This window comes from Mchenga conophoros, linkage group LG12 (genome assembly GCF_057382185.1).
Source record: "Mchenga conophoros isolate Kocher_MC1m ecotype Shallow Benthic linkage group LG12, M_conophoros_male_GT1.1, whole genome shotgun sequence".
Lineage (NCBI taxonomy): Eukaryota > Metazoa > Chordata > Actinopteri > Cichliformes > Cichlidae > Mchenga > Mchenga conophoros.
Genome location: NC_140537.1, coordinates 3,347,644 through 3,371,657, shown reverse-complemented (window position 1 = coordinate 3,371,657; position 24,014 = coordinate 3,347,644). Strand labels below are relative to the sequence as shown.

At 40.1% G+C, this 24,014-nt stretch overlaps 1 protein-coding gene across 3 annotated transcripts in view; it reads right to left on the bottom strand.

The window, feature by feature from the left end:
* The window catches only part of LOC146561901 (uncharacterized), a 26,820-nt gene extending 2,806 nt beyond the window's left edge, over nucleotides 1-24,014 (bottom strand). For 2 of the 3 annotated variants that reach the window (XM_085293327.1, XM_085293328.1), the window contains exons 1-5: nucleotides 23,821-24,014; nucleotides 10,113-11,086; nucleotides 6,295-6,346; nucleotides 3,323-3,440; nucleotides 2,085-2,221 (exon numbers count right to left, since the gene is read on the bottom strand). In XM_085293327.1, coding sequence (XP_085149453.1) covers nucleotides 2,085-2,221; nucleotides 3,323-3,440; nucleotides 6,295-6,346; nucleotides 10,113-11,086; nucleotides 23,821-23,901 — 1,362 coding nt within the window. In that variant the 5' untranslated portion in view covers nucleotides 23,902-24,014. Of the gene's footprint in view, nucleotides 1-2,084; nucleotides 2,222-3,322; nucleotides 3,441-6,294; nucleotides 6,347-10,112; nucleotides 11,087-23,446; nucleotides 23,525-23,820 lie in introns of those variants that run through there. The other variant, XM_085293329.1, reaches the window with a different exon arrangement.

Below are 24,014 nucleotides of genomic sequence, written 5' to 3'. Positions count from 1 at the left end.
TGCCTTGATCTCATCAGCCCTGCCTACAGCAACGTTTTCCAATCTTCTCATCGCTGTACTGCTAAATTGAAGCTCTTCTCGGAAAGGGTCTTTTGCAGCGAAAATTTATCAAAAGGGGGTTTACGGCTCAGGGCATCGTGTGTAACACAGGAAGTACCACGCCAACCTGGAAGCGTACCTGGCACTGACACCGAGAAGATGAATTTTGCAACATTTTCTAAACCGTATTTACATGCACCGAGGACACACACAGGCAGACCACACACACTGTGTGTCAAAGCGTGCATGACACACACCAACACACAAACAATTGGAGCTGGGAATCTGGCTCGGAAGATAATACTCCATTAGCCTAGGCTGCAGAAAAGCTTGCCAGCCCTTCAAAAAGCTGCCAAAGCTGTTTTATGCCAACTCTTATTCTGAGAATACAAAAGAGCAGCAAGAAAAAAATGCCTGATTGAACTATTGCTTCCCCAACACATGTCCTATCTTTTGCCATTGCAACACTAGGTCAGTTCAAAGCACTGAATGCCCCGCCACCTCTGATGTTCACTGATTCAGGGATCATTTCCTCAAAGCAACAAGATCACCCACGCAGAGTGTGACCTTGAGATTGAACACACAATTTCACTTTCCACTCTATGATATAAGACTACATCCACATCATTTGTTTTTCCCCCAGAGCCATGTCAGTAGCATGTTAAATTAAATGGATGGGAATTAGTTTTACACCTAATTCACATAAACAAAAACGATGGGTTTGACAATAAGCGGTCATCAGATTTGGTACATTTCATCAAGCATGCTTGGGATCTTTGTCCTGTTGCATGACACAATCTGGGCCAAGCTTGAGAGGTCAGACAGATGGCCTACAGAGGAGCTAACAGTTGACTGCAAGGTGCCCTGTAGCTGCAAAACAAGCCCAAATCATCGCCCGTCCACCATCGTGCTGACAGCTGGCATGAGGTGTTTGTGCTGATGTGTTTGGTTTTCACCAAATGTGGTTCTGTCCTTACAGCCAAACGTCTTCACTTTGGTCTCATCTGTCTAAAGGACATTCTTCCACAAATCTTGTGGTTCGTTCAGACGCAAATTTGCAAACCGACACTGTGCTGCCATGTTCTTTTGAATTCAATTCAGTTTCACTTATATACACACACCGCCAAATCACAACAACAGTCGCCTCAAGGCTCTTTATACATTATGGTAAAGACCCTACAATAACACAGGGAAAAGTCCAACAATCAGATGGCCCTCTGCGAGCAAGCACTTGGCGATAGTGGAAAGAAAAAGCTCCCTTTTAACAGGAAGAAACCTCCAGCAGAACCAGGCTCAGAGAGGGGCAGCCATCTGATGAGATCGGATGGAGGTGAGGAGAGGGAGACCGGACAAAAGACATACTGTGGAGGAGAGCCAGAGATTAATAATAACCAATGATTAGGTGTGTAGCACGCAGAGTGAAGAAGAAACACTCGTGCATCATGGGAAGCCCCAGCAGTCTCGGCTATTGCAGAGTTAAAGATTTTCTTCTGGCAACACTTCCAATTAAGTCATACTTGTCCAGTCTTTTTCTAAGTGTACGGTCATGAACTTTAACATGTTAACTATAGAGTGAGACATGCAGCTCTTGGGGTTATTGCAATTTTTCTGATCACTGTACAATCTCATCTTTGGGTGAACTTGCTCGGATGGCTAAACCCGGAAAGATTCTGTCCAATAGTCTTTCTCACTGAACAGTTGACTTTAATAATTGTTTGGAAATAGCCTCATAATCCTTCCCAGATTGATGGGCAGTAACATTTGCTTCTTTAAGGTCACTGATGATGTTTTTCCTCCTTGGCATCACACACCTTAATGCTCCAGACCACCAAACTACTGCTCGTATTCCTTAATTCCATGGAAGCAGTAAGAGTGTCCTTCATTTTTAAAACACTGCTTCTTCATTTTGGCTTACTTGTGTGTTAATAGGTTATATGTAGTTCATTTGGGGCTGCATTTACACAAATTTAAGACCTGCTAAAACCTGTACCTTTTTTCTACTATGACTATCTGGTGAAATTCACTGGTGTGAAACAAGATGTTACCGTGTGAGGTGAGGGGGGGAGGCCACTCGGGCCTGAGGACACAATGAAAACTTCATCGGCACCAAGGTCAAGCTCAGTCAAACCGCTGCAGGAGAGGTCCACATCTGCACTGTGAGATACATCGCCACTAGCAGTGACTGCAGAAACACAAAGACAAGTTTAGACAGTTCTCGCTGCTGACATTACACTTAGCCCAGCGCTCCACATGGGTTTCTTGCTACATCATTCTTCAAGGACCTTTTGCTACTGATGATTTGTGTACTGTAACTCAAAATGGTCAAATGAAGCAACATTCAGAGGAGGCTAACCTTAACTCAGTCATTGTTTGTAAGCTGTGTGTTTTGTCTGTGACCGGAACACATAGAGAGGGGCCTGCACTCCCCTGCTGATCAAACTACTCCCAGGCTGCTTTGTGGGTTAAATGCCACAACCCACAAATCTCTGAGCCTGGGTTCAGTCCCACTGAGAGCGCGAGAGAAATCTTTGGACTGTTCCAGGATGCAGCCTGTGGGCTGCTCCAAAACTAATGCAATTTTACTTTCCACTCAAAACTCGACAGAGTCTTTCTCATCGTTTTAATCTAATATTTTACAACATTTATAGTTTTTAAACCCATTTCACAAAAGCCCGCTGGGAAAATTGTAAAACAAGAAAGAGTTTCCCCGTTTCCTTTTCCAGAGACAGCAGCTTTTTGTTTGGAAAACATTAAAGCAGCTTGTGGTTGGCATGAGCACAGATAACCATCATAGCAAAACACACATATAAAAGAGAGCCAAGCAGAGATAGTCAATTGCATGCTGCTTAACGCACAATTAATCTTAACAAAAAAATGACAGCAATAAAAACACAAGCCTCTTCTCAAACCCCAAGTCTTCACTTTTAAATTAGTGCACTTAAACTTTATCAGCACTTTCCCAGGAAATGAATTAATGACAGATTTATATTCTCGGAAGTATCATTGTCATTCCTGAAATGATCCTCATCAAATGTTCAAGCATGCTATGCAGCTATAAATCGAAATGATTTATAAATGACATCCACAGTAACGTGCTATTCATAGTCTTTGGGCTTGCCACAATGCCTCTCAGTGCATTCCTTGTAAGACTATTACACAGTTTAATTCTGAGTATGAATGCAATTTATTTATTTATTAAATGGCCAGCATAAGCATTCCAGTGAACTAGGCTGTTCACTGGGGGGAGGGCATCAATGTATGTGCAGGTGTGTGTCCTCTCAACCTGTGTGTGGCAGGTTGTTGTTGTCCTGCTCTATGGTCGCCTCCTGGTTGGCCTGATTCTCAGCAATCGGCTGCAGCTCACTGACCTCAGCCACGGTGTTCTGGACTCCCTCCGGCACCTACAACATAACACTGTAAGTTTATCTGCAGAGGAGCTGCCAGTAATGCAGAACTATTTGTTCACCCAGCAGCAGTTTCATGGTCTGGTGTCCCTCTGCCTTTTGGTCAGTTTCAGTACATTCAGTTAAATTCAAACTTTTAACAGCTTCTTTTACATGTAGCTTAAATGACGGATTTATGAAACAGTGGTATGGTGCCAGTTGGTCCACCTTTGGTTTTGAAGGTCTCTTTATAGACTGTGGGAAAGCAAATTTCACAGCTTTCCAAGTCCACTGGTGAAGTTCTCTAATCACATCCTTTAAGAATCCATACAAGGATCACAGATTAGCACCCTAAGTGGTGGAGACATCAGTTTTGGAGTGGGAGTTACTCCAGTCTCCAGGCTAGAGTTTGGGTCAGCCCGTCCTGTGAGCTTGATGTCGGTTTCCAGCAAAGATGGTTCTTACTTGACACGCTCGTCTGTGCGGGAAGCTTTCACATTATAAGCTCGTGGACTGACTTCTTTTTTTAAAAGCATTGTTTTGTTTGCGTTTTCACTCCCTGTTGCTCCCCTCGTCTCCACAATGAAAAGATTTGTTTTTCTCCCCTCTTTGATTAACTGCTCCGTGTTGTCATAGACGTCATGGAAGAATCAAGAATCTGCGAGTCTTGAAACATTAGACATTTTCTTGTAATGTTAATGCCTCAGGTTCCTCCCATTGATTGCCTAGCGACAGGAAAAAAAAAAACCTCAAATGTGAGATCACAGTTCAACCAACAGACCTCAAATTCAACACTACATGTGATCCTCGTCAAGACATCAGACAGGTTTGAAGTAGACGGTGTGAACGGTTGGAGAAACGAAAAGACAAATGACTCAAACAGAAATTCCTTAATTTAATAGAGATGAATTTATGATCTCAGATCTGTATTATTAGTATTGTTTTTAATCATCATTTAGGACATTTTGTGGACCAGTGTTATAATTAATATTTACATAGTTCAAATATAATAATAAGCTTTTAGTCAAATCATTTTTTATTTGGGTAAAATGGCCTGTATTTGTAAAGTGCTTTCCTAGTCCCTAAGGACCCCAAAGCGCTTTATACACTCAGTCATCCACCCATTCACGCACACATTCACACACTGGTGATGGCAGCTACATTGTAGCCACAGCCACCCTGGGGCGCACTGACAGAGGCGAGGCTGCCGGACACCAGTACTTGTTTAAATTATGATTACACAATATAATAGTACCTGTGTTCTAAATAATAAAGACCAATAGGGCTGTTCGATAATGATATGTATCGGATGACGATATAAAAATGTCTGTCGTTTCATTTTACGCTATCGTTTGTTTCATAAATAAACTGTTTACGGCAATATTTTTTCATTATTTTGATGGTCACTGTAGTGGCTTTATTAATTTATTAAAGTTCTCTCTTTCTCTTATATTTAATATAACCACACTACAGACAGAAGCGTTTGTTTTTATGCGTTGTCGTTAGCAACAACGACGGTAAAACCACCGCGTGTCCGCTTGTTCCACATAAACCTTTCACAATAAAGCTCAAGATCCTGTTGAGACTTTTCAAAATAAACTGAATCACGTGAAAGAGCAGATTATTTACGGATGAGAAGCAAAAAAAGAGCCGTCGGGTGCTAAAAAATAAACCTTAGACTCAAACGTTAGAACAGGCTTTTCCCCGCAGCACGCCGTGTAATAAATACAAAGAAAACTTATGTCTAAAAATGTATCATTTCATGCATCGTTAAAACACTCGACTCCAGCTACATGACGCACAGCTGGAAACACTTCACGCAAGTCGAGCTGCCTGAGATTCACAGAATATGTTACATTTTTGTGATTTATATCGTTATCAGATGATAGATGTCTTAATATCGGGATATGAGATTTTGGTCATATCGCACAGCCCTAAACACCAATATCAATAATTACATTTATTGTTGGCATTTTGCTGGTAACTGCTGTCCCTCTTACTCCACTATCACCATACTGTGTTTGTACTATCCCAATAGACTGTCAGAGTTGAGCATTACACCCCGGCCGAAGTGAAACAAAGTTAATATCATCCTAGAAATACCGTCTTCTTATTCCACGTTTTTGACTCCTTGCAACATGCAAAGCTACATCACAGCTAAAACTTTAGTTTAAGCCTCCAGTGTGTTTTGTTGGTAGCATGAATACACTGTTAGGACACAAGCCTCTCACAGAGATGTGAAGTGCCTCCTACTTTTCCTAGTGAATATTTCGTTTCAAGAGCTTCCCTTCTTCTGGGCAATTTTCACACTTTTAATCGTCACCATCCAAATTTCCTGCGCTGCATGAAATGTGATGGTTTTCGTGCATGTACAGCACAATCTACAAAATTCAAATCTAGGTTTAAACAGTGTGACTCCATGATGCTCCATTTCTTCTTTTTCAGTAAAAGGAAAATTTACTAAAAAAGAACTAATTTGTCGATTTAATAAGTGTGCTTAGTGTCCTCGTTCTGTTGACCTTAAACCTTTCGGTTCAACTACAAGCTTCACACACATCCTCAGATTATCCTCAAGCACTCTTGAGGATCTTTGAAACCAATCTGTAAAAACTATTCCAATTTTATGGATTTAAAAAGGTGCAATAAATGTAGGATTGTACCTTATTTTTTTCCTAATGTGAATACATTGTCATTTATATTATTCAAACTATAAATATAACGGCAAAATGCCATTTATGTCTCCCTTGTCTGAACACATATTTAGGTGTCGTTTAAAAAAAGATCGCATGTTTACTTGTCCAAGTATGTCAAAAAGCCAACACCTTCTGGGAAGATAATCACTTTTTACACTTAACGGCAGTAATATCTGTACCTCAGAGTTGCTGGATGCGCAGGAGCTGGCCCTTTTTGGACACAGTTTGGGTCTGGAAAAAAGAAAGGAAATACCACAGCAATTCAATTTATATTAAAAGACACATCTGATATTCAAATTTTACGGCTGACCTCAGTTGTTTCCCCACTCTGAGCAGTGTTTTCTCAAAAATAAAAAACTCCTCTGGGGGTTTGTAATTTCGACCACAAATGTTCAAATTGACACCACCACATAAAACTGAATTGATATGAGAGCTTTCTGATAACACTAGCCGCCTCAATCCCGGAGCTATTTCCACTCAGTAATTGCTGTGTTACCGTGTGGAAGGATGGGGCCGTGACACATACGCTCCAGTCTGCTTTAACGGTTCACGGGGTGGTTGTTGCTGAGCCGTCTTTGCTATAAATTACACTCTTCCTCTGGGGATTTTAAATTTGTCAGTGCTGATGCTCATTTCAAGTATATGTGAATTCTGACCCCATGCAGCGCTCTGATGTGAACACTGTAGCTGCTATCAGCAGCAGATCTAGCTAGATATGCTTCTCCACAGGTATTAATGTGGATATTAGTATTAAAGTCTTCAAACCACTCGCCTGTTTATCAGGGTCTAACATATCCGTCTGATGTTATTATTTGACTTCTCATGTTCTTAACGTTCACGTGAAGAACTGAAGCATCCAGGAATATTTGAGCAAGTACCCTTTTATTAAAAATGGCTCTCAGCTGAATGAGTTCATATCCAGCTACCAACTCAGGGCAACCCCTGCTGTGACTCTCATGCACCTTGGGCTGTTTTCTGACAACAGGGGATCTTGGGAGTTACCCTCACTGCTGCATTAAACTTGCACAATCCCGCCTGACTCGCCAGGCTAGTTGGTTTCAAATGGTTTCTGTGAACTTGTTTAAGTTAATAGGGAACAACTGAAATAGAAAAAAAACTGCTACTGTGGGTTTCTGTGAGCTTGATGTTTTGTGGCAATGCATTTCCTGGCTTCTGAATGACTTGTGTTTTTGTTTTTGCTAATTACTCTTTGATTTTATTGAACATGTGTTACTAATTTCCCTGTCATTAACAGTGAGAACGCAAGGGTATTTGTGCCTAACGGATGAGTTGGAGAAACTGAGCTACATTTGAAATCAACACCAATCATATCTAACGGTTTCTCATTGAAAGCTCAACACTGAGACGGGCACATATCCAAACATTTCTAAATTCTGAATCTATCTGGACCAGTAAGCTAAACCAGTCTGCTTGTCAGAACAGATAGTATTACAAACCTCCAAACTTAACCCTCCAGTTTGTGTTCATTGTCCCCTGGGATGGAGAGGGAACAACTTGTAAACTACACCTTTTGACTGACTCAACTGAGTTTTACCTCTCCTCGTTGTCCCTTGTTCCCATTTTCTCCGCCCATTCACTTTCATGCAGCCTCTGTGTTTTTGTGCCGTGGAATTGATGCCAGGTGCTGTACCTTGAATGCCCTGCTGTCTATGGTGAGAATGCTTCACATCAAGAAAGCCGCACAGTTGCAGCCAAACCCAACTAATCACAGAGGGTGACCACATCAGGGACTGAGACTTCCAGCTGAGTCAACATAACAATGTCATGACTGTGTAGGTGTGAGGGTATTAGTCTATGTGTATATAAGTGTGTGTGCGTGTGAATATGTCATCCCGGCTCCTTTATATCTGAGGAGAGATTACCTGTAAAATCACCAGAATTTGGAAGGTTTAATTCTAACAAAAGCAGGGTTTTTACCTTAATGCAAAAATGTCTCTAACTTGTCTTGTAACTCTTTCACTAGCTATTCACAAAAAAAAAAAAAAAAAAAGGATCATGCTTTTGAGGTTGTAGCGCCCAAATGCTGGGACCGCCTTTTAGGTCAGCAGAATCTGTGGTTTCTTTTAAAAGACTACAGAAAACTAGTCTCTATAGGTTGGCTTCTCTTTAACCCTTTGCCCATTATCTGTGGCCTTTTGTTCTCCTAACTTGTGGGTGTATGGGCGAGTGTATTCAGGAATGAATAAAAGGCCATGTGTTTGACTCTGATCTAGAAATATGTACACTCATTGTTTTGTTTTTTTTAAATAATAGTAATAATAATAAGCTGATATGCCCATAGTGAGAGCACTAACTTGCCATGCTTATGTTAGTGTAGCATGCTAGCACATGCTAGGCACTGTTAGCCACAGTTTAGCTACGGCTGAAGGGTAATGCATCATTTTTTGGATGGTTTTTGGTCTTTAACCAAAACTGGACAGATGAGAACTTGATAGAAGGAATACACAAAAGGGATGGGATTACTGAAAAGCCTTTGTTCTGTAAATCAATTAAATATGTGTGTTAGACATTTCCCTTAAACTGGAACTTGGTGGTGTAGCTACACAAAAGATCAGATTATTAGCGAACACAATTAACATCTAACGGTAACCTCTAGGAAAAAACAAACATGTAAGCACAAAAAAAATTGCAGTGTGACCTTACAAACCTGAGCGAAAGATGATTAAACCCCAACTCTTCAGGTTCTACACTCTTTTAATAGAAAATATGGGGAAAAAAGAATAAGAAAAAAACAACTAAAAAATTAGGTAAATAGGAAAACTGAATTCAGGTTGTTATACCTACATTTGAGCCAGTACTGTGAACTTTTCTGAAAAGCCCAAAAATAATGAAGCATAACATCCAACCTCTAAAACTAATGTTTGTTCAGAAATTTAAGTAAATAACTGACATTTTAATGAAAAACATTATAAAAATGAAAAATCATAATCTTAGATTTTTTTCCATCTTTTTTTTATAAAACTTTAAATTGTGAAATTCATGGATAAAAGCAAGAGCTTGTGCATATTGATAGATTAACTGTTACAGAAACAAAACACAAACCTTCGCCGAAGCAGCTCAATAGTTACTTTTAAGGGAACAGTGTTGCATTTTGTTGTCTTTGTTCTTCTTAAATGTACTTTAGGAAGCTTGTTGTGGAGTTAAGAAGAAAAGAAAAAAAAAAGGTTGTCAGAGGTCCAAAGTAACATGATATTTAGAATCCTCATGCGTCATTCCCTATATGTTGTCAATAGAAACAATGACAGTAAGAAATATAGTTTTAAATAGCTCTATATAGCATTACTATCACTTTGACCTTCAGGTCAGAGGTCAAATATGACATATTTTTAAACATACTCTATACTTTTTATGTGTTGATAATACACACTACACTTGTAAGAATCATAGTTTACGTTCTAAGGCTTTGTGTCAATTTTTGACCAATAAAATCACTAAGTTGACCTTGAACACCTTGATCAATGCAAACCAAACTTTAATGAATTGTTACCATGATTCCCACTGAAGCTTTACCAGAATTCACTCAAAACCTCGTCCTGTTTTTACACAGAATGATAACATGCATGCACTACCAACAACATGATTTTGTTGTTGGTCATGATGTTGGTAACTACCAGTGCTGTTATTCAGGGCAGCTGTGGCATAAATGTTTCATTGGGTGGTGCTCTAATTCATTTGATAAACACTGTACCATATCCATCTCTCTCTCTCTATTGTGAGATGTTGGAACTTTGAATGAATATTTAGTCAAAAAAATAAAAAATAAAAGCTTTAAACAAACAAACATTTCTATCCCATCTTCAGGTAGCAAAGCACCAGCCTGATCCTTTTAACATCGTAAAGCTCTCACAGTCAAGAAAACTATAAAAATGGACTGTAAGTCAAGTATCATTTCAGTGCACAGTGCTGTATTGGATTAAGGTGGTGCTGTTTCCAAAATGTAATGCCTTTAATATAATAAAGTTAACACTTCTATTACCTGAAAATGATGCAGTGGGCACTTGTAAGTATCATAGCGAAGAAAGCAGCTCCACTCACTGCAGCCAGCAGTGTGTCTAGCTTATTGGCAGTATAAGCTGTGGCATGGAGGTCTCCTTGTGGCTCGGTCAGGTTCTGGTAGTGGAATAGAAGAGCAAAACCACGTCCCCAGTGGGTGGTAGTGATCAGTTCCATGATGACCTCCACCATTTCCTGGCTTGAGCCAAACACCAGCTGGCTGCTAGGAGGCCGGTTAGACCCACAAAACCTAGAGGAGAAGGTGATGAGGTCTGAGATGTAGAGGACATCGTGGGGGCAGGCGTCAAGGACAGACTGCTGGGTTTCAGGGCTTACACTTAGACTGTTGGTGGAGTGTGGTGAAGAAATGGTGGTCTCATCCACAACTGTGGTCGGGTTAGTACTAGGGTTGGCATCTCCCCTTAGGTGATATGAGGAGGCAGAGTTGATGGCTTTGTCCCCAGGAGGCACAGCGTCAGGTAGGAGGAGGAGAGTGGAAGGAGGTGGCAAAGATAGGCTAGAGGCAGCATCTGCAGATCTTTTGGCAGAATTCGAGACTTTGGTAATCTCCATTTTTGTAGACTGTTCTTGGACAACTATTTGCTTCACCTCACCATCTTGGAAAGATTGCTGAGTCTTTGAGCCATCACCTACACTCTGAACCACAGGATCTTTAGCCACTGAAGAGGTTTCATCAGCCCCTAAGGTGCCAGGGGCGAGAGTTGCCCCATCCTCTGCATCTTCTTCATCAAATTTAGAAGCAGAGAACTTGGATTCTGAGTCATGACTTTCAAAAACATCAAAGTCAAATATCTCCAGAATAAGCTGGTAATCAATAGGTACAACAAACTGCCAGACGCAGTGTGTCCCAGAGGAGTAGTTGTATGGGAAGCCAGGAGATAGAATTAGGCCTTGAACATCTACCACATCCACCCTGGCACCACAGTCAAAATACACCTGCAACAGGAATTATTTAATTAGTTGTGTCATATATCAAAATCTGCTTTTAAAGTAGATCTAAAAAGTCTTGCATTTTTTAATTTCAGACATTGACACCCTTTCTAAGACCTTAGATAAACAGGACGCAACTCAAAAGGTTAAGCACAAAAGCAAAACCCAATGTCCCACCAGTACTTGCATTTTTGTTATTCTTTGGCATTTCATTGCTAACTAGTGATACATTACACCGTCTAATTCTGAAATTTACTGATTACATTTTCTGTCTGTGTCAACATGTACCACTAAGTCAAACAACAAACGTCACTTGTGGTTAATTGCATAACAAAACCAATTTGAAATGGTAAAATGGACTGGGACTTGCAGCTGTATTCAGAAGTTTACATATGCTCATGTGCATGAATGCCAAGCCCCACCTTGACTCCTCCAAACACACCTCCTGGCACTGTGGTCAAATAGCTGAATCGTTGTTTTGTCTAACTCTGTCTAACCTTCTTGTACAGAAGGGCTGTTACCTTTTTCTTTCAACTGTTTTTCCCCCCAGGGTAAAACAAAGTAAACACTCATTGATCCAAATCATTCAATTCATATGTTCATGGCTACGGGTGAATAAAACCAAGCACCTGGGCATGCAGACTGCTTCTACAAACATTTGCGAAAGAATGGGTCTCTCTCAGGAGCTCCGTTGCCCATTTCATGCTCCCAGCTTTGTGGGAACAGGTTGGGTATGGCCCTTCTTGTTCTACCATGACTGCATGACCATTGCACAAAGCAAGGTCCATAAAAACATAGGTGAGTCTGGTTTGGAGAACTTGTGAGAACATGGCCTGCTCAGAATCCTGAGCTCAACCCAACAGAACACCTTAGGGATGAATTGGAGAGACTGCGAGTCGGGCTTGTTCTTGTCCTGGCAGAGACCAAACGATTAAGCATAGTACACAAATGTTAAAAGGGTTGAGGCTGGAGCTTTGGTAAGGCAGGTAGGTTTAATGTTACCTTGCTTTATCGCTTCCAAAACCAGTTTTAATGTGTGTTTTGGGATTACTGTCCTATTTGAATACCCAAATGTGTCCAATATTCAACTCTCTAGCTGATTTGAGGTGAAGTTGAAGAATCTGGAGTTAATCCTCGTTCTTCATTATTCCATGCGCTTTGTATAATGCATCAACACCGGAACATGAGGCTGCCACCACCATGCTTGACAGCTGGAGTTCTTAGATTTACAAATTTATATTTACTCCTCTAAACATACCTCTTGACGCTGTGGTCAAATAGCTCAATCTTTGTCTTGTCTGACTATAGAATTCTCCAGAATGCGTCCCAATTCAGCTGCAATTTACTCGTTTTTCAGATAATTATGTTTTAAAAATATGTAAATATCATATTTAACATCAGTTTAAGTGGGGGGTCCCCTTCTTTGAATGTTTGTATAATGCATGTTACCACACTGTTGAGCAGCTTTTAAAGTATAATTCATTCTTCAAGAATGTGATTAATGCTTTCAAATGGCCTTGTGTAGTTTTTGACACCATCCATTAAACGGCGCTCATATTTAACTTGATATCTGATTGTTCCTTAGTTACAGACTGATTGGTTATTACTTTTTTTTTTACCTCATTTAGCTGACTAGGAAATTAATCACAAGAACAGTACTTATATGCACATATTTACAATAATCTGTTGTTGCTAGCTCCATAAGACCTTCCCAACCTGTAAACCTGCATCAATCTACAATTTTCCTTCTTATTATTCAATGAGTTTGCTGAACTTTCTCAATGTTCTGAAAATTGGTCAAACCAATAAGTGCTGTCAAACAAATACTTCATGATGGCAAAGAGAAACTACCAGTTATAGTCAATCATGGTCGCTAACAAGACGATAATAGGCTTTGAGCTTATCAAATTAAAATATATCATACAACCTTCAGCACCAAATATTAAAAGATTTGAGGGTATGATATATTTGAGCCTGTTAAAAGTTTTTTTTTTTAACTTATATGCTGTATGCTATACAGTCACTCTGCCCTGGAAAAAGAACGGTTAAAACAACTCTTAAAAGCCCCAAATTACCATGACGTTCATGTCCAGGAGTGCATGTTAATTTCTGACCACATCTGTATATAGCGCGTTTCTACTCAGGTCGAGCAGTCAAAACGCTTCCTTCTTCAGTGAACTATTCAACTCTGCTGTTCCTCCTTTACATCAAAGCATAGGTTTCACCTGGGTAACCTTGGGGAAGGGGACTGGGGTATTTCTTTAAACATGCTGGCTATAATTCTTCCCAGGTGTTCACTGGTATAAGGGGGACCTTTGCCCTAAGGAGAGGCAGATGCACAGTTGGTTGGGCCAAGCAGCTGAGAAGCAGACCTTTGTAGGGGGGCTGAGTGTTTATGAGCTTTCCTGTTGGTCTTTCCTGTTGTGGCCTGTCAAAAAGCCCTAGTCTGGCTATCCTTCTTTCCAGACAGGTAACAAACCAACAACCACAGGCGACGTTTGTGCTCTAGACTGGGCTGGAAGTGTACTAGATCTCTTTGAGATTATAGTTCACATGGGAGCTGTGCAACCTAGATCGGGGACATGAGAAAGCTAAACTCTGATTGCTACAGGAGTGATCCACCCCCATCCAGCATTCTGCAGTTAGTTCATTTAAATTGGTAAAACCTGCATGTAATTTTGACTGGAAAAGTGAACCACTCACTCAACCCTCAGGTCATCAGGATGAAACTAAAAACATTATCGCCAATATAGTCTCATAGGCAGGCCACAGCATATTAAAGACACATGGGGGGGGGGGGGTCAGCTAGGGCAGCACGGCCTTCATAACTAAAGAAAATACGACTGTTCTCAGCTGTTTAGACATTTGGTAACATATCCTAGAAATTTCACAATTAGCAAGTCCATAGCTGCACTCACACTCTTGAACTTTTTACATGAGTATTATATGATTATTGACTTAAGTTACCCTTATCTATGACCTCACCACTTTGCATAATAGTGAGTTACATAACAGTACCTTAACATGATCCACGTTAGCCAGCAGCAGCTTTCAAATTGTATTTCAATGATCTCAAGAGGCATTTCTACCCAGATTGATGAAAATAAACAAAATGTTAATTTAAAAAAAATCCCCGAGGACAAAAAAAAGACGCAGTTAACATCTGCCCTTTCCTCTGCTATCAACTTACGCTGGAACACACATTAAGTACCCATCTCGCTCAGTGCCAAACGTTTATGTTTGTGGGCATTCAGCAGTCTGTCACATTATATCAAAGTACTTGGAATATATGATTTCTGCAGTACATTACAGTTAACTTTACAAACAGTAATAGCATTGCCAAAGACACCAAAGACCAGTGTTTGTAGCATACTAATGACATATTATACAAAATCTTTGCTCACTCTTAGTATTTAAAACTTTCTGACATTACTCATTTTCTGATCATTTTCTCCTGACACTCTGAGGCAACTACATTAGTGCATGACACGTTTGGATAGCCTACACACTTAGTAGAAATTAATGTGATGTGTGTGATGTGATTAATGTGAGGAAAGAATTACATGGATGACATTTGAACGGGCCAAATGCCATTCCTGCTGAAGTTAGAGAGAGTAAGCCGATTAGGGGTTTGCAGCAAGGTTGGGCAATGACGGCACTTAACACCACAAGGGTGCATAACATGGCAAAGAGAAAGATAATACCGCCTCCAGCCAATGGTACCATTAGAAGATACACCTGTGGTATCAATTTCAAAATCCTACGTCGCCTTCTTCTCAAGTTATTGCAAGATTTTCAGAAACTCTGAACTCGGACCTGGAGGTCGAGGTCACTGAGATTGAAACACGTCCCAGATTTTTTCTAGCTACAACTATGACATCTAATTCGCTTCATTCTGGAGTGACTGCATCTACAAATTTGGGTGTAAATAGCAGGGCTGGGCCATATCATACCGTTCACGGTAATACCAGTATGATGTTAGGCATTGATAAGAAAATGAAATCTTGTGATAGAATATGGGTAAAACGCGCATGCGCAGTGCCTTTGTTTTCATATGCACATGGCGGAAAAAGCATGGCGGCGACGGAGAATGAGAAGGGCGAAAGCGGATCGTTGAATGAAACGGATGAACCAGAACTGGTTTGTAAAAAATGCTGCAGCTTCAGTGGTGTGGAACTGGTTTAGCTTTCGTCCGTCAGATACACAACAAAGCACATTTTTTGGTAGAGCATGCTAGCGGGCCGTCGTTATTACCGAACCGATTTTCTGTGCTACACGGCGCTCAAGAATCTGTCAAAAAAATGTTTTGGTACGACTTTGCTAAGCTACGAAGCCGCACCGCTTGATGGATTGTCGGAGCATTACGGCTGCCGTAGGCGGAGCCTCGCAGAGTGATAATATTACCGTATTGTGTGTATAACCTCTTTTTAAGTGTTGTGGATATTACACATGGTTATGCTGAGGATATGTCGGCCAGTTTCCACTGGAAATGCCTTTTGGTTAAACTGTCAGTGAGGAATTTGCATTTGCACTGTTACATGTTTATATAGCTTTAATGCATAAAAACAGCTGCTTGTTTAAGTGAAAATACATTGATGGGGTTTTTTGCACTAATAAAGTTGAGGAGTTGTAAAGTATTTTGTCTCGCGTCAATTATATCATCAGTTATATCGTTATCGCGAATTTTCAAATATATATCGTGATAAATATATTTGGCCATATCGCCCTGCCCTTTCACAATTTAAGGCTTTTTCACAACATAAAATTCTAAATAAATAATTTGAGCCTAGGTAGTCCTGGCAACTTTAACATTGCTGAGGTTAAACCCTTTTTCAAGTAAGGTCTCACTTATTTTAACAAAATATCATCACATCATGACCAGTTCTCATCACAATCAAGAACTGGCGCCAAAATCTTTGTTTTACTCCATTTCTTCGCCGTGTTCTGATGCAGAGATAATGAAACTATTGCACTAACGCCACAGATTGCATGTAAAAGATTAACATAGTTTGTGGAGTGTTATTGTAAAGACTTGGCTTTACAGTTTTTTACTACGGCCTTTTGGCCATAGCTCTTAGTTTTCTGAAACCAGACATGAATGAGGGGTGGATCTGACTGTGAAACTGAGTGCAAATTCCAGAGGTGGGACCAAGTCATTGTTTTGCAAGTCTCAAGTAAGTCTCAAGTCTTTATCCTCAAGTCTCAAGTCAAGTCTCAAGTAATGTCAGGCAAGTCAGAGTCGAGTCTCAAGTCACTGGTGTAAAAGTCCGAGTCAAGTCACAAGTCTGAAACTTTGAATTTCAAGTCCTTTCGAGTCTTTAAAAAAAAAAAAACGAAAAAATAATGTTGCAGTTATGCTAAATGTAAATATTAGACCATGTAATTTTAAAATCTGTGTTTTTCTCAACACATGACAAAATAGTGAACTTAGAAAATATACACAAATTGTGAAATTGCACCTCTTTAAAATGCAGCTCAATTAAACCTAGCTCCAAGAATAATTTTCACCGACAGTTCTGAGATAAGCTGCATGTTATTCTTGGATGCGCTTGTAGGACCAGCTTTAAAATCGCATGACAAAAATATCATACACATTAAAAAAACTGCATCACCAACGTAGCCTGGACAACATTTGCTAGTTAGATGAAGTCAGCTATCTCATCGTAGCATATTTATATGCATATTTATAATTATACGGTTCTTGGAGTGAGTGCATACACTCATGAAGTTTAGTAACTTCAGGTCACTGCAACAAGCCCAGGTACAGTTTACCAACGGATGGGTGCAGGACCTTGAAATGCACCGTGTAGAACGAAAGACCATCGTACGTATCATAAGTTTACCAGTCTCACAAATCGTCGTCATAAATACACATTCCTTAACCGTTTATTAATAGGACCTTTGAGCTCAACGGTAATTAATTAGTAGTGGAAATAATTTCTGGTTCATTACAGAAATGTAGCAGTGACAATAATACTGTATGCTGTAATCACCGCGCGGATAGGAGGCGGCTGGCTTGACCGCGGCTCACAAATGACGGCTCACTTTACCGCAGTCTGTAATCACACTGGGCAATTAGTGATACAAAAAACCTGTTTTATCCTGTGAATAAAAGTATATGTTTTTGTCAATGTACCATAATAACAGAAGCGAAACACAATATTGTGTCAGGACAATTCACTATTTATGCACAATAAATAAAGGAGCATAGCGCGACAATTTCTGTTCAGCGCCAGACTTGCTTGTAACCTATATCACCAATTATTTTATGAAAATGACGTATTAACTACTAAAAAACACTGACCTTTGTGGAAATGCTTGGAGCAGACTAACCTGTGAGCTGGAGTGTTCTGGGACGTTATATTTGATCTTTGAATGGCTGCAATCCAGGCCATCCGTCGCGTCTTTGTTACTTCGGAAACATGGCTTGAACAATTTCTCTTCAACGACGTAATCCGATAACAACCGATCTCTTTACCCGTCGGCTTCCCGTGGCTGTCATGCGACCGGCTATTGCAGTTAATAATACAACGGCTTCTTGACATTTTTGTGTTTCTTTTTATCGCTGTGTAACTGATTTTAATTGAAAGCCTGCGTGCGCTAGTACCGCTTGCCACGAGTTCCCAGAATCCTTTGCGGTTCTACCCGTGAATGACGTCACATTTTCAATCTCTATATAATATGCATGTTAAATTTTATATTTGGGGTAAAATATCAAGTCTTTTCAAGTAAACCGGTTCAAGTCCAATTCAAGTCCCAAGTCATTGGTGTAAAAGTCCAAGTCAAGTCACAAGTCTTAGAACATTTTTTCAAGTCAAGTCTAAAGTCATAAAATTAATGACTCGAGTCTGACTCGAGTCCAAGTCATGTGACTCGAGTCCACACCGCTGGCAAATTCCTACAGAAGCTACTTATCAGTCACAAGTAGGCCTTCCCAAAAGGCTGTGTAAGTCTTCCATCCATTAAAGTCATTATCTATAATTGGAATCATGAATCACAGATCTCAATGATATCTATTCCTAATTACAACAACAACAAAAATAACAAGTCTCCAAAGTAAAAGTCTGTGTTACAAATGACTGCCTCCAATCCAGGCCCATTATGTAAGGAGGAGAAGAGAAAAAAGAAAAGAAAAAGTCAGTCCCAACCTATTTATCAGCGTGCTGGGATGTATAGCAACACCTTAAAGCATGTGCATATATCAAAGTTTTTGTTGCTAACTTCAAATTAAAGTGAGTGTAGCTTTCTCAAAAATATAAAAATTCTCAATTTGAATATTTGCCATGTTGCCTTTGGATCTCTGAAATTAAAAAACAGGGAATACTGATTTGCAAATCCACACACTGTGTTTTTACTGAAATTTTGTACAAGGTCCCATCTTCATTGGACACAGGGTTGTATATGCTAGACTACACATGAAAGGGCCCCAAAGTGCCACGGTGTCTAATGGAAATGGGACATTCTTATAATGCCAACATCTCAGTTCTGTTACATCACAGGCCGCTCTACTGGCAGGCCGCTAATTATTCAAGGATGCCTTTTCTCATGACAAAACAATGGGCCACATTGCTGTTTTGGTGAACCACTCCACAAATGGGGAATGTGGATAATATTTTAATGAAGTGATGCTAATAAGTACGTGGCATAAGAGCAGGCTGGTTATGCCACTGACAGCAGCTTCCCCGGACACAAGTAGACCAACTGAGCACATAATTGTCTAAAATGACTTGTTCAGTAAAATATTGGACCAGCTGCTGTCATTACTGGGAGGCCCCAAGCAAATGGTATTGTTCCAGTTTTCACTTTGGATCACCAGATTTTTAAACCAAAGAAGAACAAAAATAAAAAATTATTCCATGACAGCCATGACAAGTTTGTCTAATTAAACTAACTGTCTAATTAACTAGCTCATGTTGTGCAGCTGATTTATATACCATATTTACTGGACTCTATGCATATACCCTTACTGCTTTCATAGGAACTAAGGAGAGTTCAGGTGAGCGTTTACACAAAACCACAATCCATCTTACCAACAAACTCCTCCCAAGGTCAGACCATGCAATACTCTGGAAAAAAAGACCTACCACCTCAGACTCTACTGGGCTCAATAGCATGTCAAAGTTCAAGGCCTTAGAATTGGGGAAAAAAATAAAACAAGTAAAGCATGTTTGGAAGGTTTGAGACAGGAAAGAAATAATAGAAAACCAAAAAATACAAGCACACAAGTACCAAAACAATAAATAAGGTGTAGTAATAGCCCAGGCAAAGTCCAAACCTCAATCAATTTCAAATGCTGTGGCAGGACCTGTGCATAAAACGGATGCCCTCTACAATGATGTGACAGACTGATAAAGTCATACAAAAAATAATCATTAATAATAATAATAATAATTAATAATCAAATAATTCTCATTATGGTTGCTAAAGGAGATTCTATAAGCTATTGAATCATGGGGTGTACTTGTTTTTTCACGACTGCACAGAGTCCCGTGGAAACTCTTTCAATTACCACATGTAGTAATATTATTACAAATTTCAGCAAATATAAACTGATGACAAAAACTACTGTTTATCATATTAATATACCAAATATGTACATTATATTGTAGAAGCTATAAAATACTTTCATAGCTTATGTCTGATAATATTTTACTTTTGTTAAAAAAAAAAAAGTTTAAAAAAAAAAAGTGTTTTGTTTTGGGGTTGTTGGTTTGTTTGTTTTTGTTTTTTTTTGGGGGGGGGGGGGGGGGGGGGGTTGGTTTTACCACCCAGGCTGACGACACCCCTGTGAAAACTGCAACACGAGCTGCTTCTGCTGAAGTTCTGTTAACACACACACTCTGCCTCTCATGCACAAACAGCCTGGGACTGGCTCATAAACAGGCAGGCAGGCCCCTCAAAAGGGGGCAGGAATCCTCACCAGCCCTGTTTACTGAAGAAGTGACACTGCTTTGCAGGCTAGTGCTTGGGTTGCAGCAGCCCACTCAGGACGCACTGAAATCACACTCCACTTGTGAACCAAATCTGAATCAATATCAACATAACTAAACTTTGCCATGCAGTAAACAGTATGAATAAAAAAAATATTTAACCAATAAAAATGCGTGGATTATGTCTTCACCTCCTCTCAAATAGACTGGACTTGATGTATCTGGGATACAAGTATGAAGACCAAAAAAAATAAAAAATTCAGGTAAACAAAGTGACACAGCTGCATAAAAAACAAATTTAACCAAAAGAAAAAAAAAAAAAAAAAAAAAAAGCTTTACTGAAATAGAAAACATAAAATTCACGAGGATGAGAAAAACCTAACAAGATTATGAGTCTCTCTAATTTAATTTAACCACTTTGACTCAAAGTTCAGCAAACATCTAGGAATTCCCCAGAGTTACACTAGTTTCCAAAGATAAGGACTTAAGGGAAACTGCAGCATTCACAGAATAAAGAAAACAAACTCCAAGGCTTAGAAACTCAGAGCTCCAGGTAGCAAGAACCCCAGAATAAGAAGGACAGACTGCAATCAACTGAATCTTAACCTCTTTGTGACAGTCTACACAGACAGAAAAAAAAGCTCTTTGAAGTAATTCTCCACAACTGTGAAAAGGTGCCGATACTCCAGCCCAGGACTTATCGCATATCCCCCTCGTGTCCCTGCCTCTCCTACTGGGATTAAGTGGCTGCACGCTCAGCCAATGGTGAGTTTTTATAAGTAACTGGCACGGCAGTCTGATTAAATCCAGGCATTTCTGGGGTTGCCCTTGTTGGCCGCTTCAGCCCATTTTCATCACAGTTTGCATCAAGAGCCATTTATGAAAGACCTCTTTGAGCTCATGCATGTTTGATCAACTTTGTATTTACAGAGCCATCACTGGATATTCACTGTAGCCTACATGGATAAGTGGGGTGCTGTAAATTATTACAGCTGTGGTTCTCTAAAAGCTATGTGACTGGGTGGGCTTTTCCATGTTTGTGGTGTAAAACCTATTAACATATTTCCTCTAAAAAAAGGGGGGGGGGGGGTAAAAGTGCTGCTGCTGTGGTAGCTGTTAAAACCTTTGGAACCCTGTGGCGAATCATGACCTTATCTTCACAGTGGTTTCAACTGGTTTGGAGAAATCATTCCCAGACTTTGGAATAAGATTGAGCCAATGTATCACTGATAATTAGTGTTTGGGCAGCACCCCTATGAGAAGCCCAATGCTGTAGGCTGTGCTGACAGAGTAAATTGGATTCAGTCAGGATGCAACAATATTTCCAAGTTTAAAAACATCAGAATTGCCAGAAGAGATCATTTTTGAATATCATCTCCAACATCACTGATAATCCCTGAACCAGTGTGCTCAGTCGCAAATATTGACAAAGCTATTAGAGCCCTTCGCTATGACAAACCCTGAAAAGCTTTCTGCTCTAAAATGTATTGATTTAGCTCTACTAGTACTAAAAGCATGTTTTTATCCCAGGTTTATCCAAAAAGCTTGATCTGACTCAGAGGTGTGCCTCTGTCATATGAGCAGTATATTCATAGTCACGAAGCGAAGCACCTGATTTAACAAAAGTAAACAAACCAGATGATCTTTAAAAATAAATTTAAAAAACCCTCAGAAGGCAGCACCAGCAGAAACTTAGTTTAAATATTCCAGCAGACAGCACCAAATTAAAACATCATCCAGGTTTTACACCATCTGCATCTCTGCTCATCAGTTCATCTCTACCAACTGCAGATCACTGACAAACTATGGCATGTTAATCCGTTCACAGACCGAGCAGATCCTTCATCAGATATGAGAGTTCATTATTCATTCTGAAAAGAGATAACTCTGCCCTCATTCTGAAACACCGACCAGGGCAACACATGCTTCCTTTTTTTTGTCTGACGGCAATAGAATAAATTCCAAACTTGTTTATGCTCTTCTGGAAAAAAATCAACTTAATACAAGGGGAGCAGAGGACAAAGCCATCATTTACTGTGCCACTTCAGGCAGATAATTGCAAAGATAGTGAGAACCCTATGCACACAGGAACTAAAGCTGGAGACGCTGACAATTCAATATAGTGTGGGCTTTTGTTGTCTAGCTCTGAGGACTGTGCTGCTCAGCCATCATTCTTCATCAGTGGAACTAGACAACTGTTGACAAATGGAAACCACAAAGCTTTTCCTGACCGACAATGTGACAATCGCGTTTGAGGAGATCTGTGCCGAAGGTAACCCTTTATATAACGATACCAGCCATTGTTACAAAAATGGGGACAATATACTGCATCACACAAAAATGGCAAACAGAAGAATCAGGGATCAGAAGACTGAGCGGATGATGCACTTTAAAAATTTAAAAAAAGAGAAAATAAACAGTTCTCTTGTTTTCCTCAGTCACGTGTAGAAATCTCCCTCTTATACACTTTAACACCTCTGACTTCTCTCAGGTAATTTCATCAGTGCAACTTCAAAACCTCAACCAATCAACTCTTAAGCGCTCACAGGCACTAATCTGACATTTTAGTGACCCTTTGCCTTCTTCTGTGGTATGTCAGAGACCAGAGAAGCAGCTCCTGCCCATTTGCTTTCCTCTACACCAGACAAGCCTTTGGATCATGAAGTTTTCCTGTCAGAGGCAAAGCTTTGGACGTCACAGTCACCGAGTATGAGAAGTTTCACATAAGGTTAACATGTTCCCAATGTGGTTCTCATTTCAGCAGTTTGGACTGCATGCCATTCTCCAACTCTGAAGTGCAGTAACATCAAAAACATGCCCTTGCCATCAAAACAACTCTTTGAAAATCTTTAAGGATATAACTGCCTCAAAATTTGGAGTTAAAAAAAAAGGAGGAGGGAAGAAGGAATAAGGACGGATTTTTTTGCCACTTTTTCATGAATGGAAAAGGTGCATGAGAGGAGCTCAAACTGAAGTGAGAGGGGAGGTTTAAAAGTCTGGCTACCGATTACGTGACAGGGGTTATTTTTGCTATATAGCCACGTGGAAAATTGTGATATAATAAAAGTAAAAACAAGTAAATAAATTAAGAAATAATACATTAAACGACTGAGAACCTCGTTACACAAAATGCCAAACCACGAACTGACCCCAGGGTAATTCCGATAACCTGTTTATGTTAAATAGTTGTCTCCTGCTCAGCTTTCACAATGAGATGCGGCGCGCTGTGAGGGTCATGCTAATGTCCCGTCCTGTTAGCAAGCACGGCGTAGGCGAACTTTAAGAGTAAAAGCTGTAAATTTAAGGGGGCAATGCTAATTGCAAAACTTCTCCCCAGCGTAAAGTAAAAGCTTGCTTGTTCTTCGAAGCGGAGTACCCTTCTGATATACTCTGCTGAAATGTTATGCAACCAAAGGCATTTAAAGGTTTACATTACCATATTTTGAAACTTAGTTCACACTACGTACTGCTTCTTGCTATCGCCTACACACAGAGACGTCTGTAAGAACTTCGTTACGTTGGTAAAATAAAGGCTGATGGTAACAGGCGGACTGCATTTAAATTGAAAACGTAGCTAACGCAATTGCTCGTCGGACGTGTGCCGAAATGAACGGTGGCGCCTGTTTTATCGTATAGTAGCTGGGTTCAACTCTCTCGGAGTCAATGAGTTTACCAATAAGCGAACAACTGTAGAATATCACGTTTTCCGAACGGAGTTCGCGGCTCGGTTCTCTACACAAGTGAGCACGACACTCAAAACAGAGCTAAGAACGTGTGATTTATTTTTGCAGCAAAGAAATGTCAACTTACTTTCTGTGCAACGCATCCCATCACGAAGAGTAGATATGCTGTCATACAAACATGCACCCCGAGCGACGTAACGTAGCTCATTTTTGCCTAATTGTTTCTTTTTAACGCCACGCACATTGAACTGTGTATCCCGCTCCTCTGCTTCCCTCTCATTCACCTGAAGTGTCGGGAGCGCGCTCCCATCGTTCATGGGC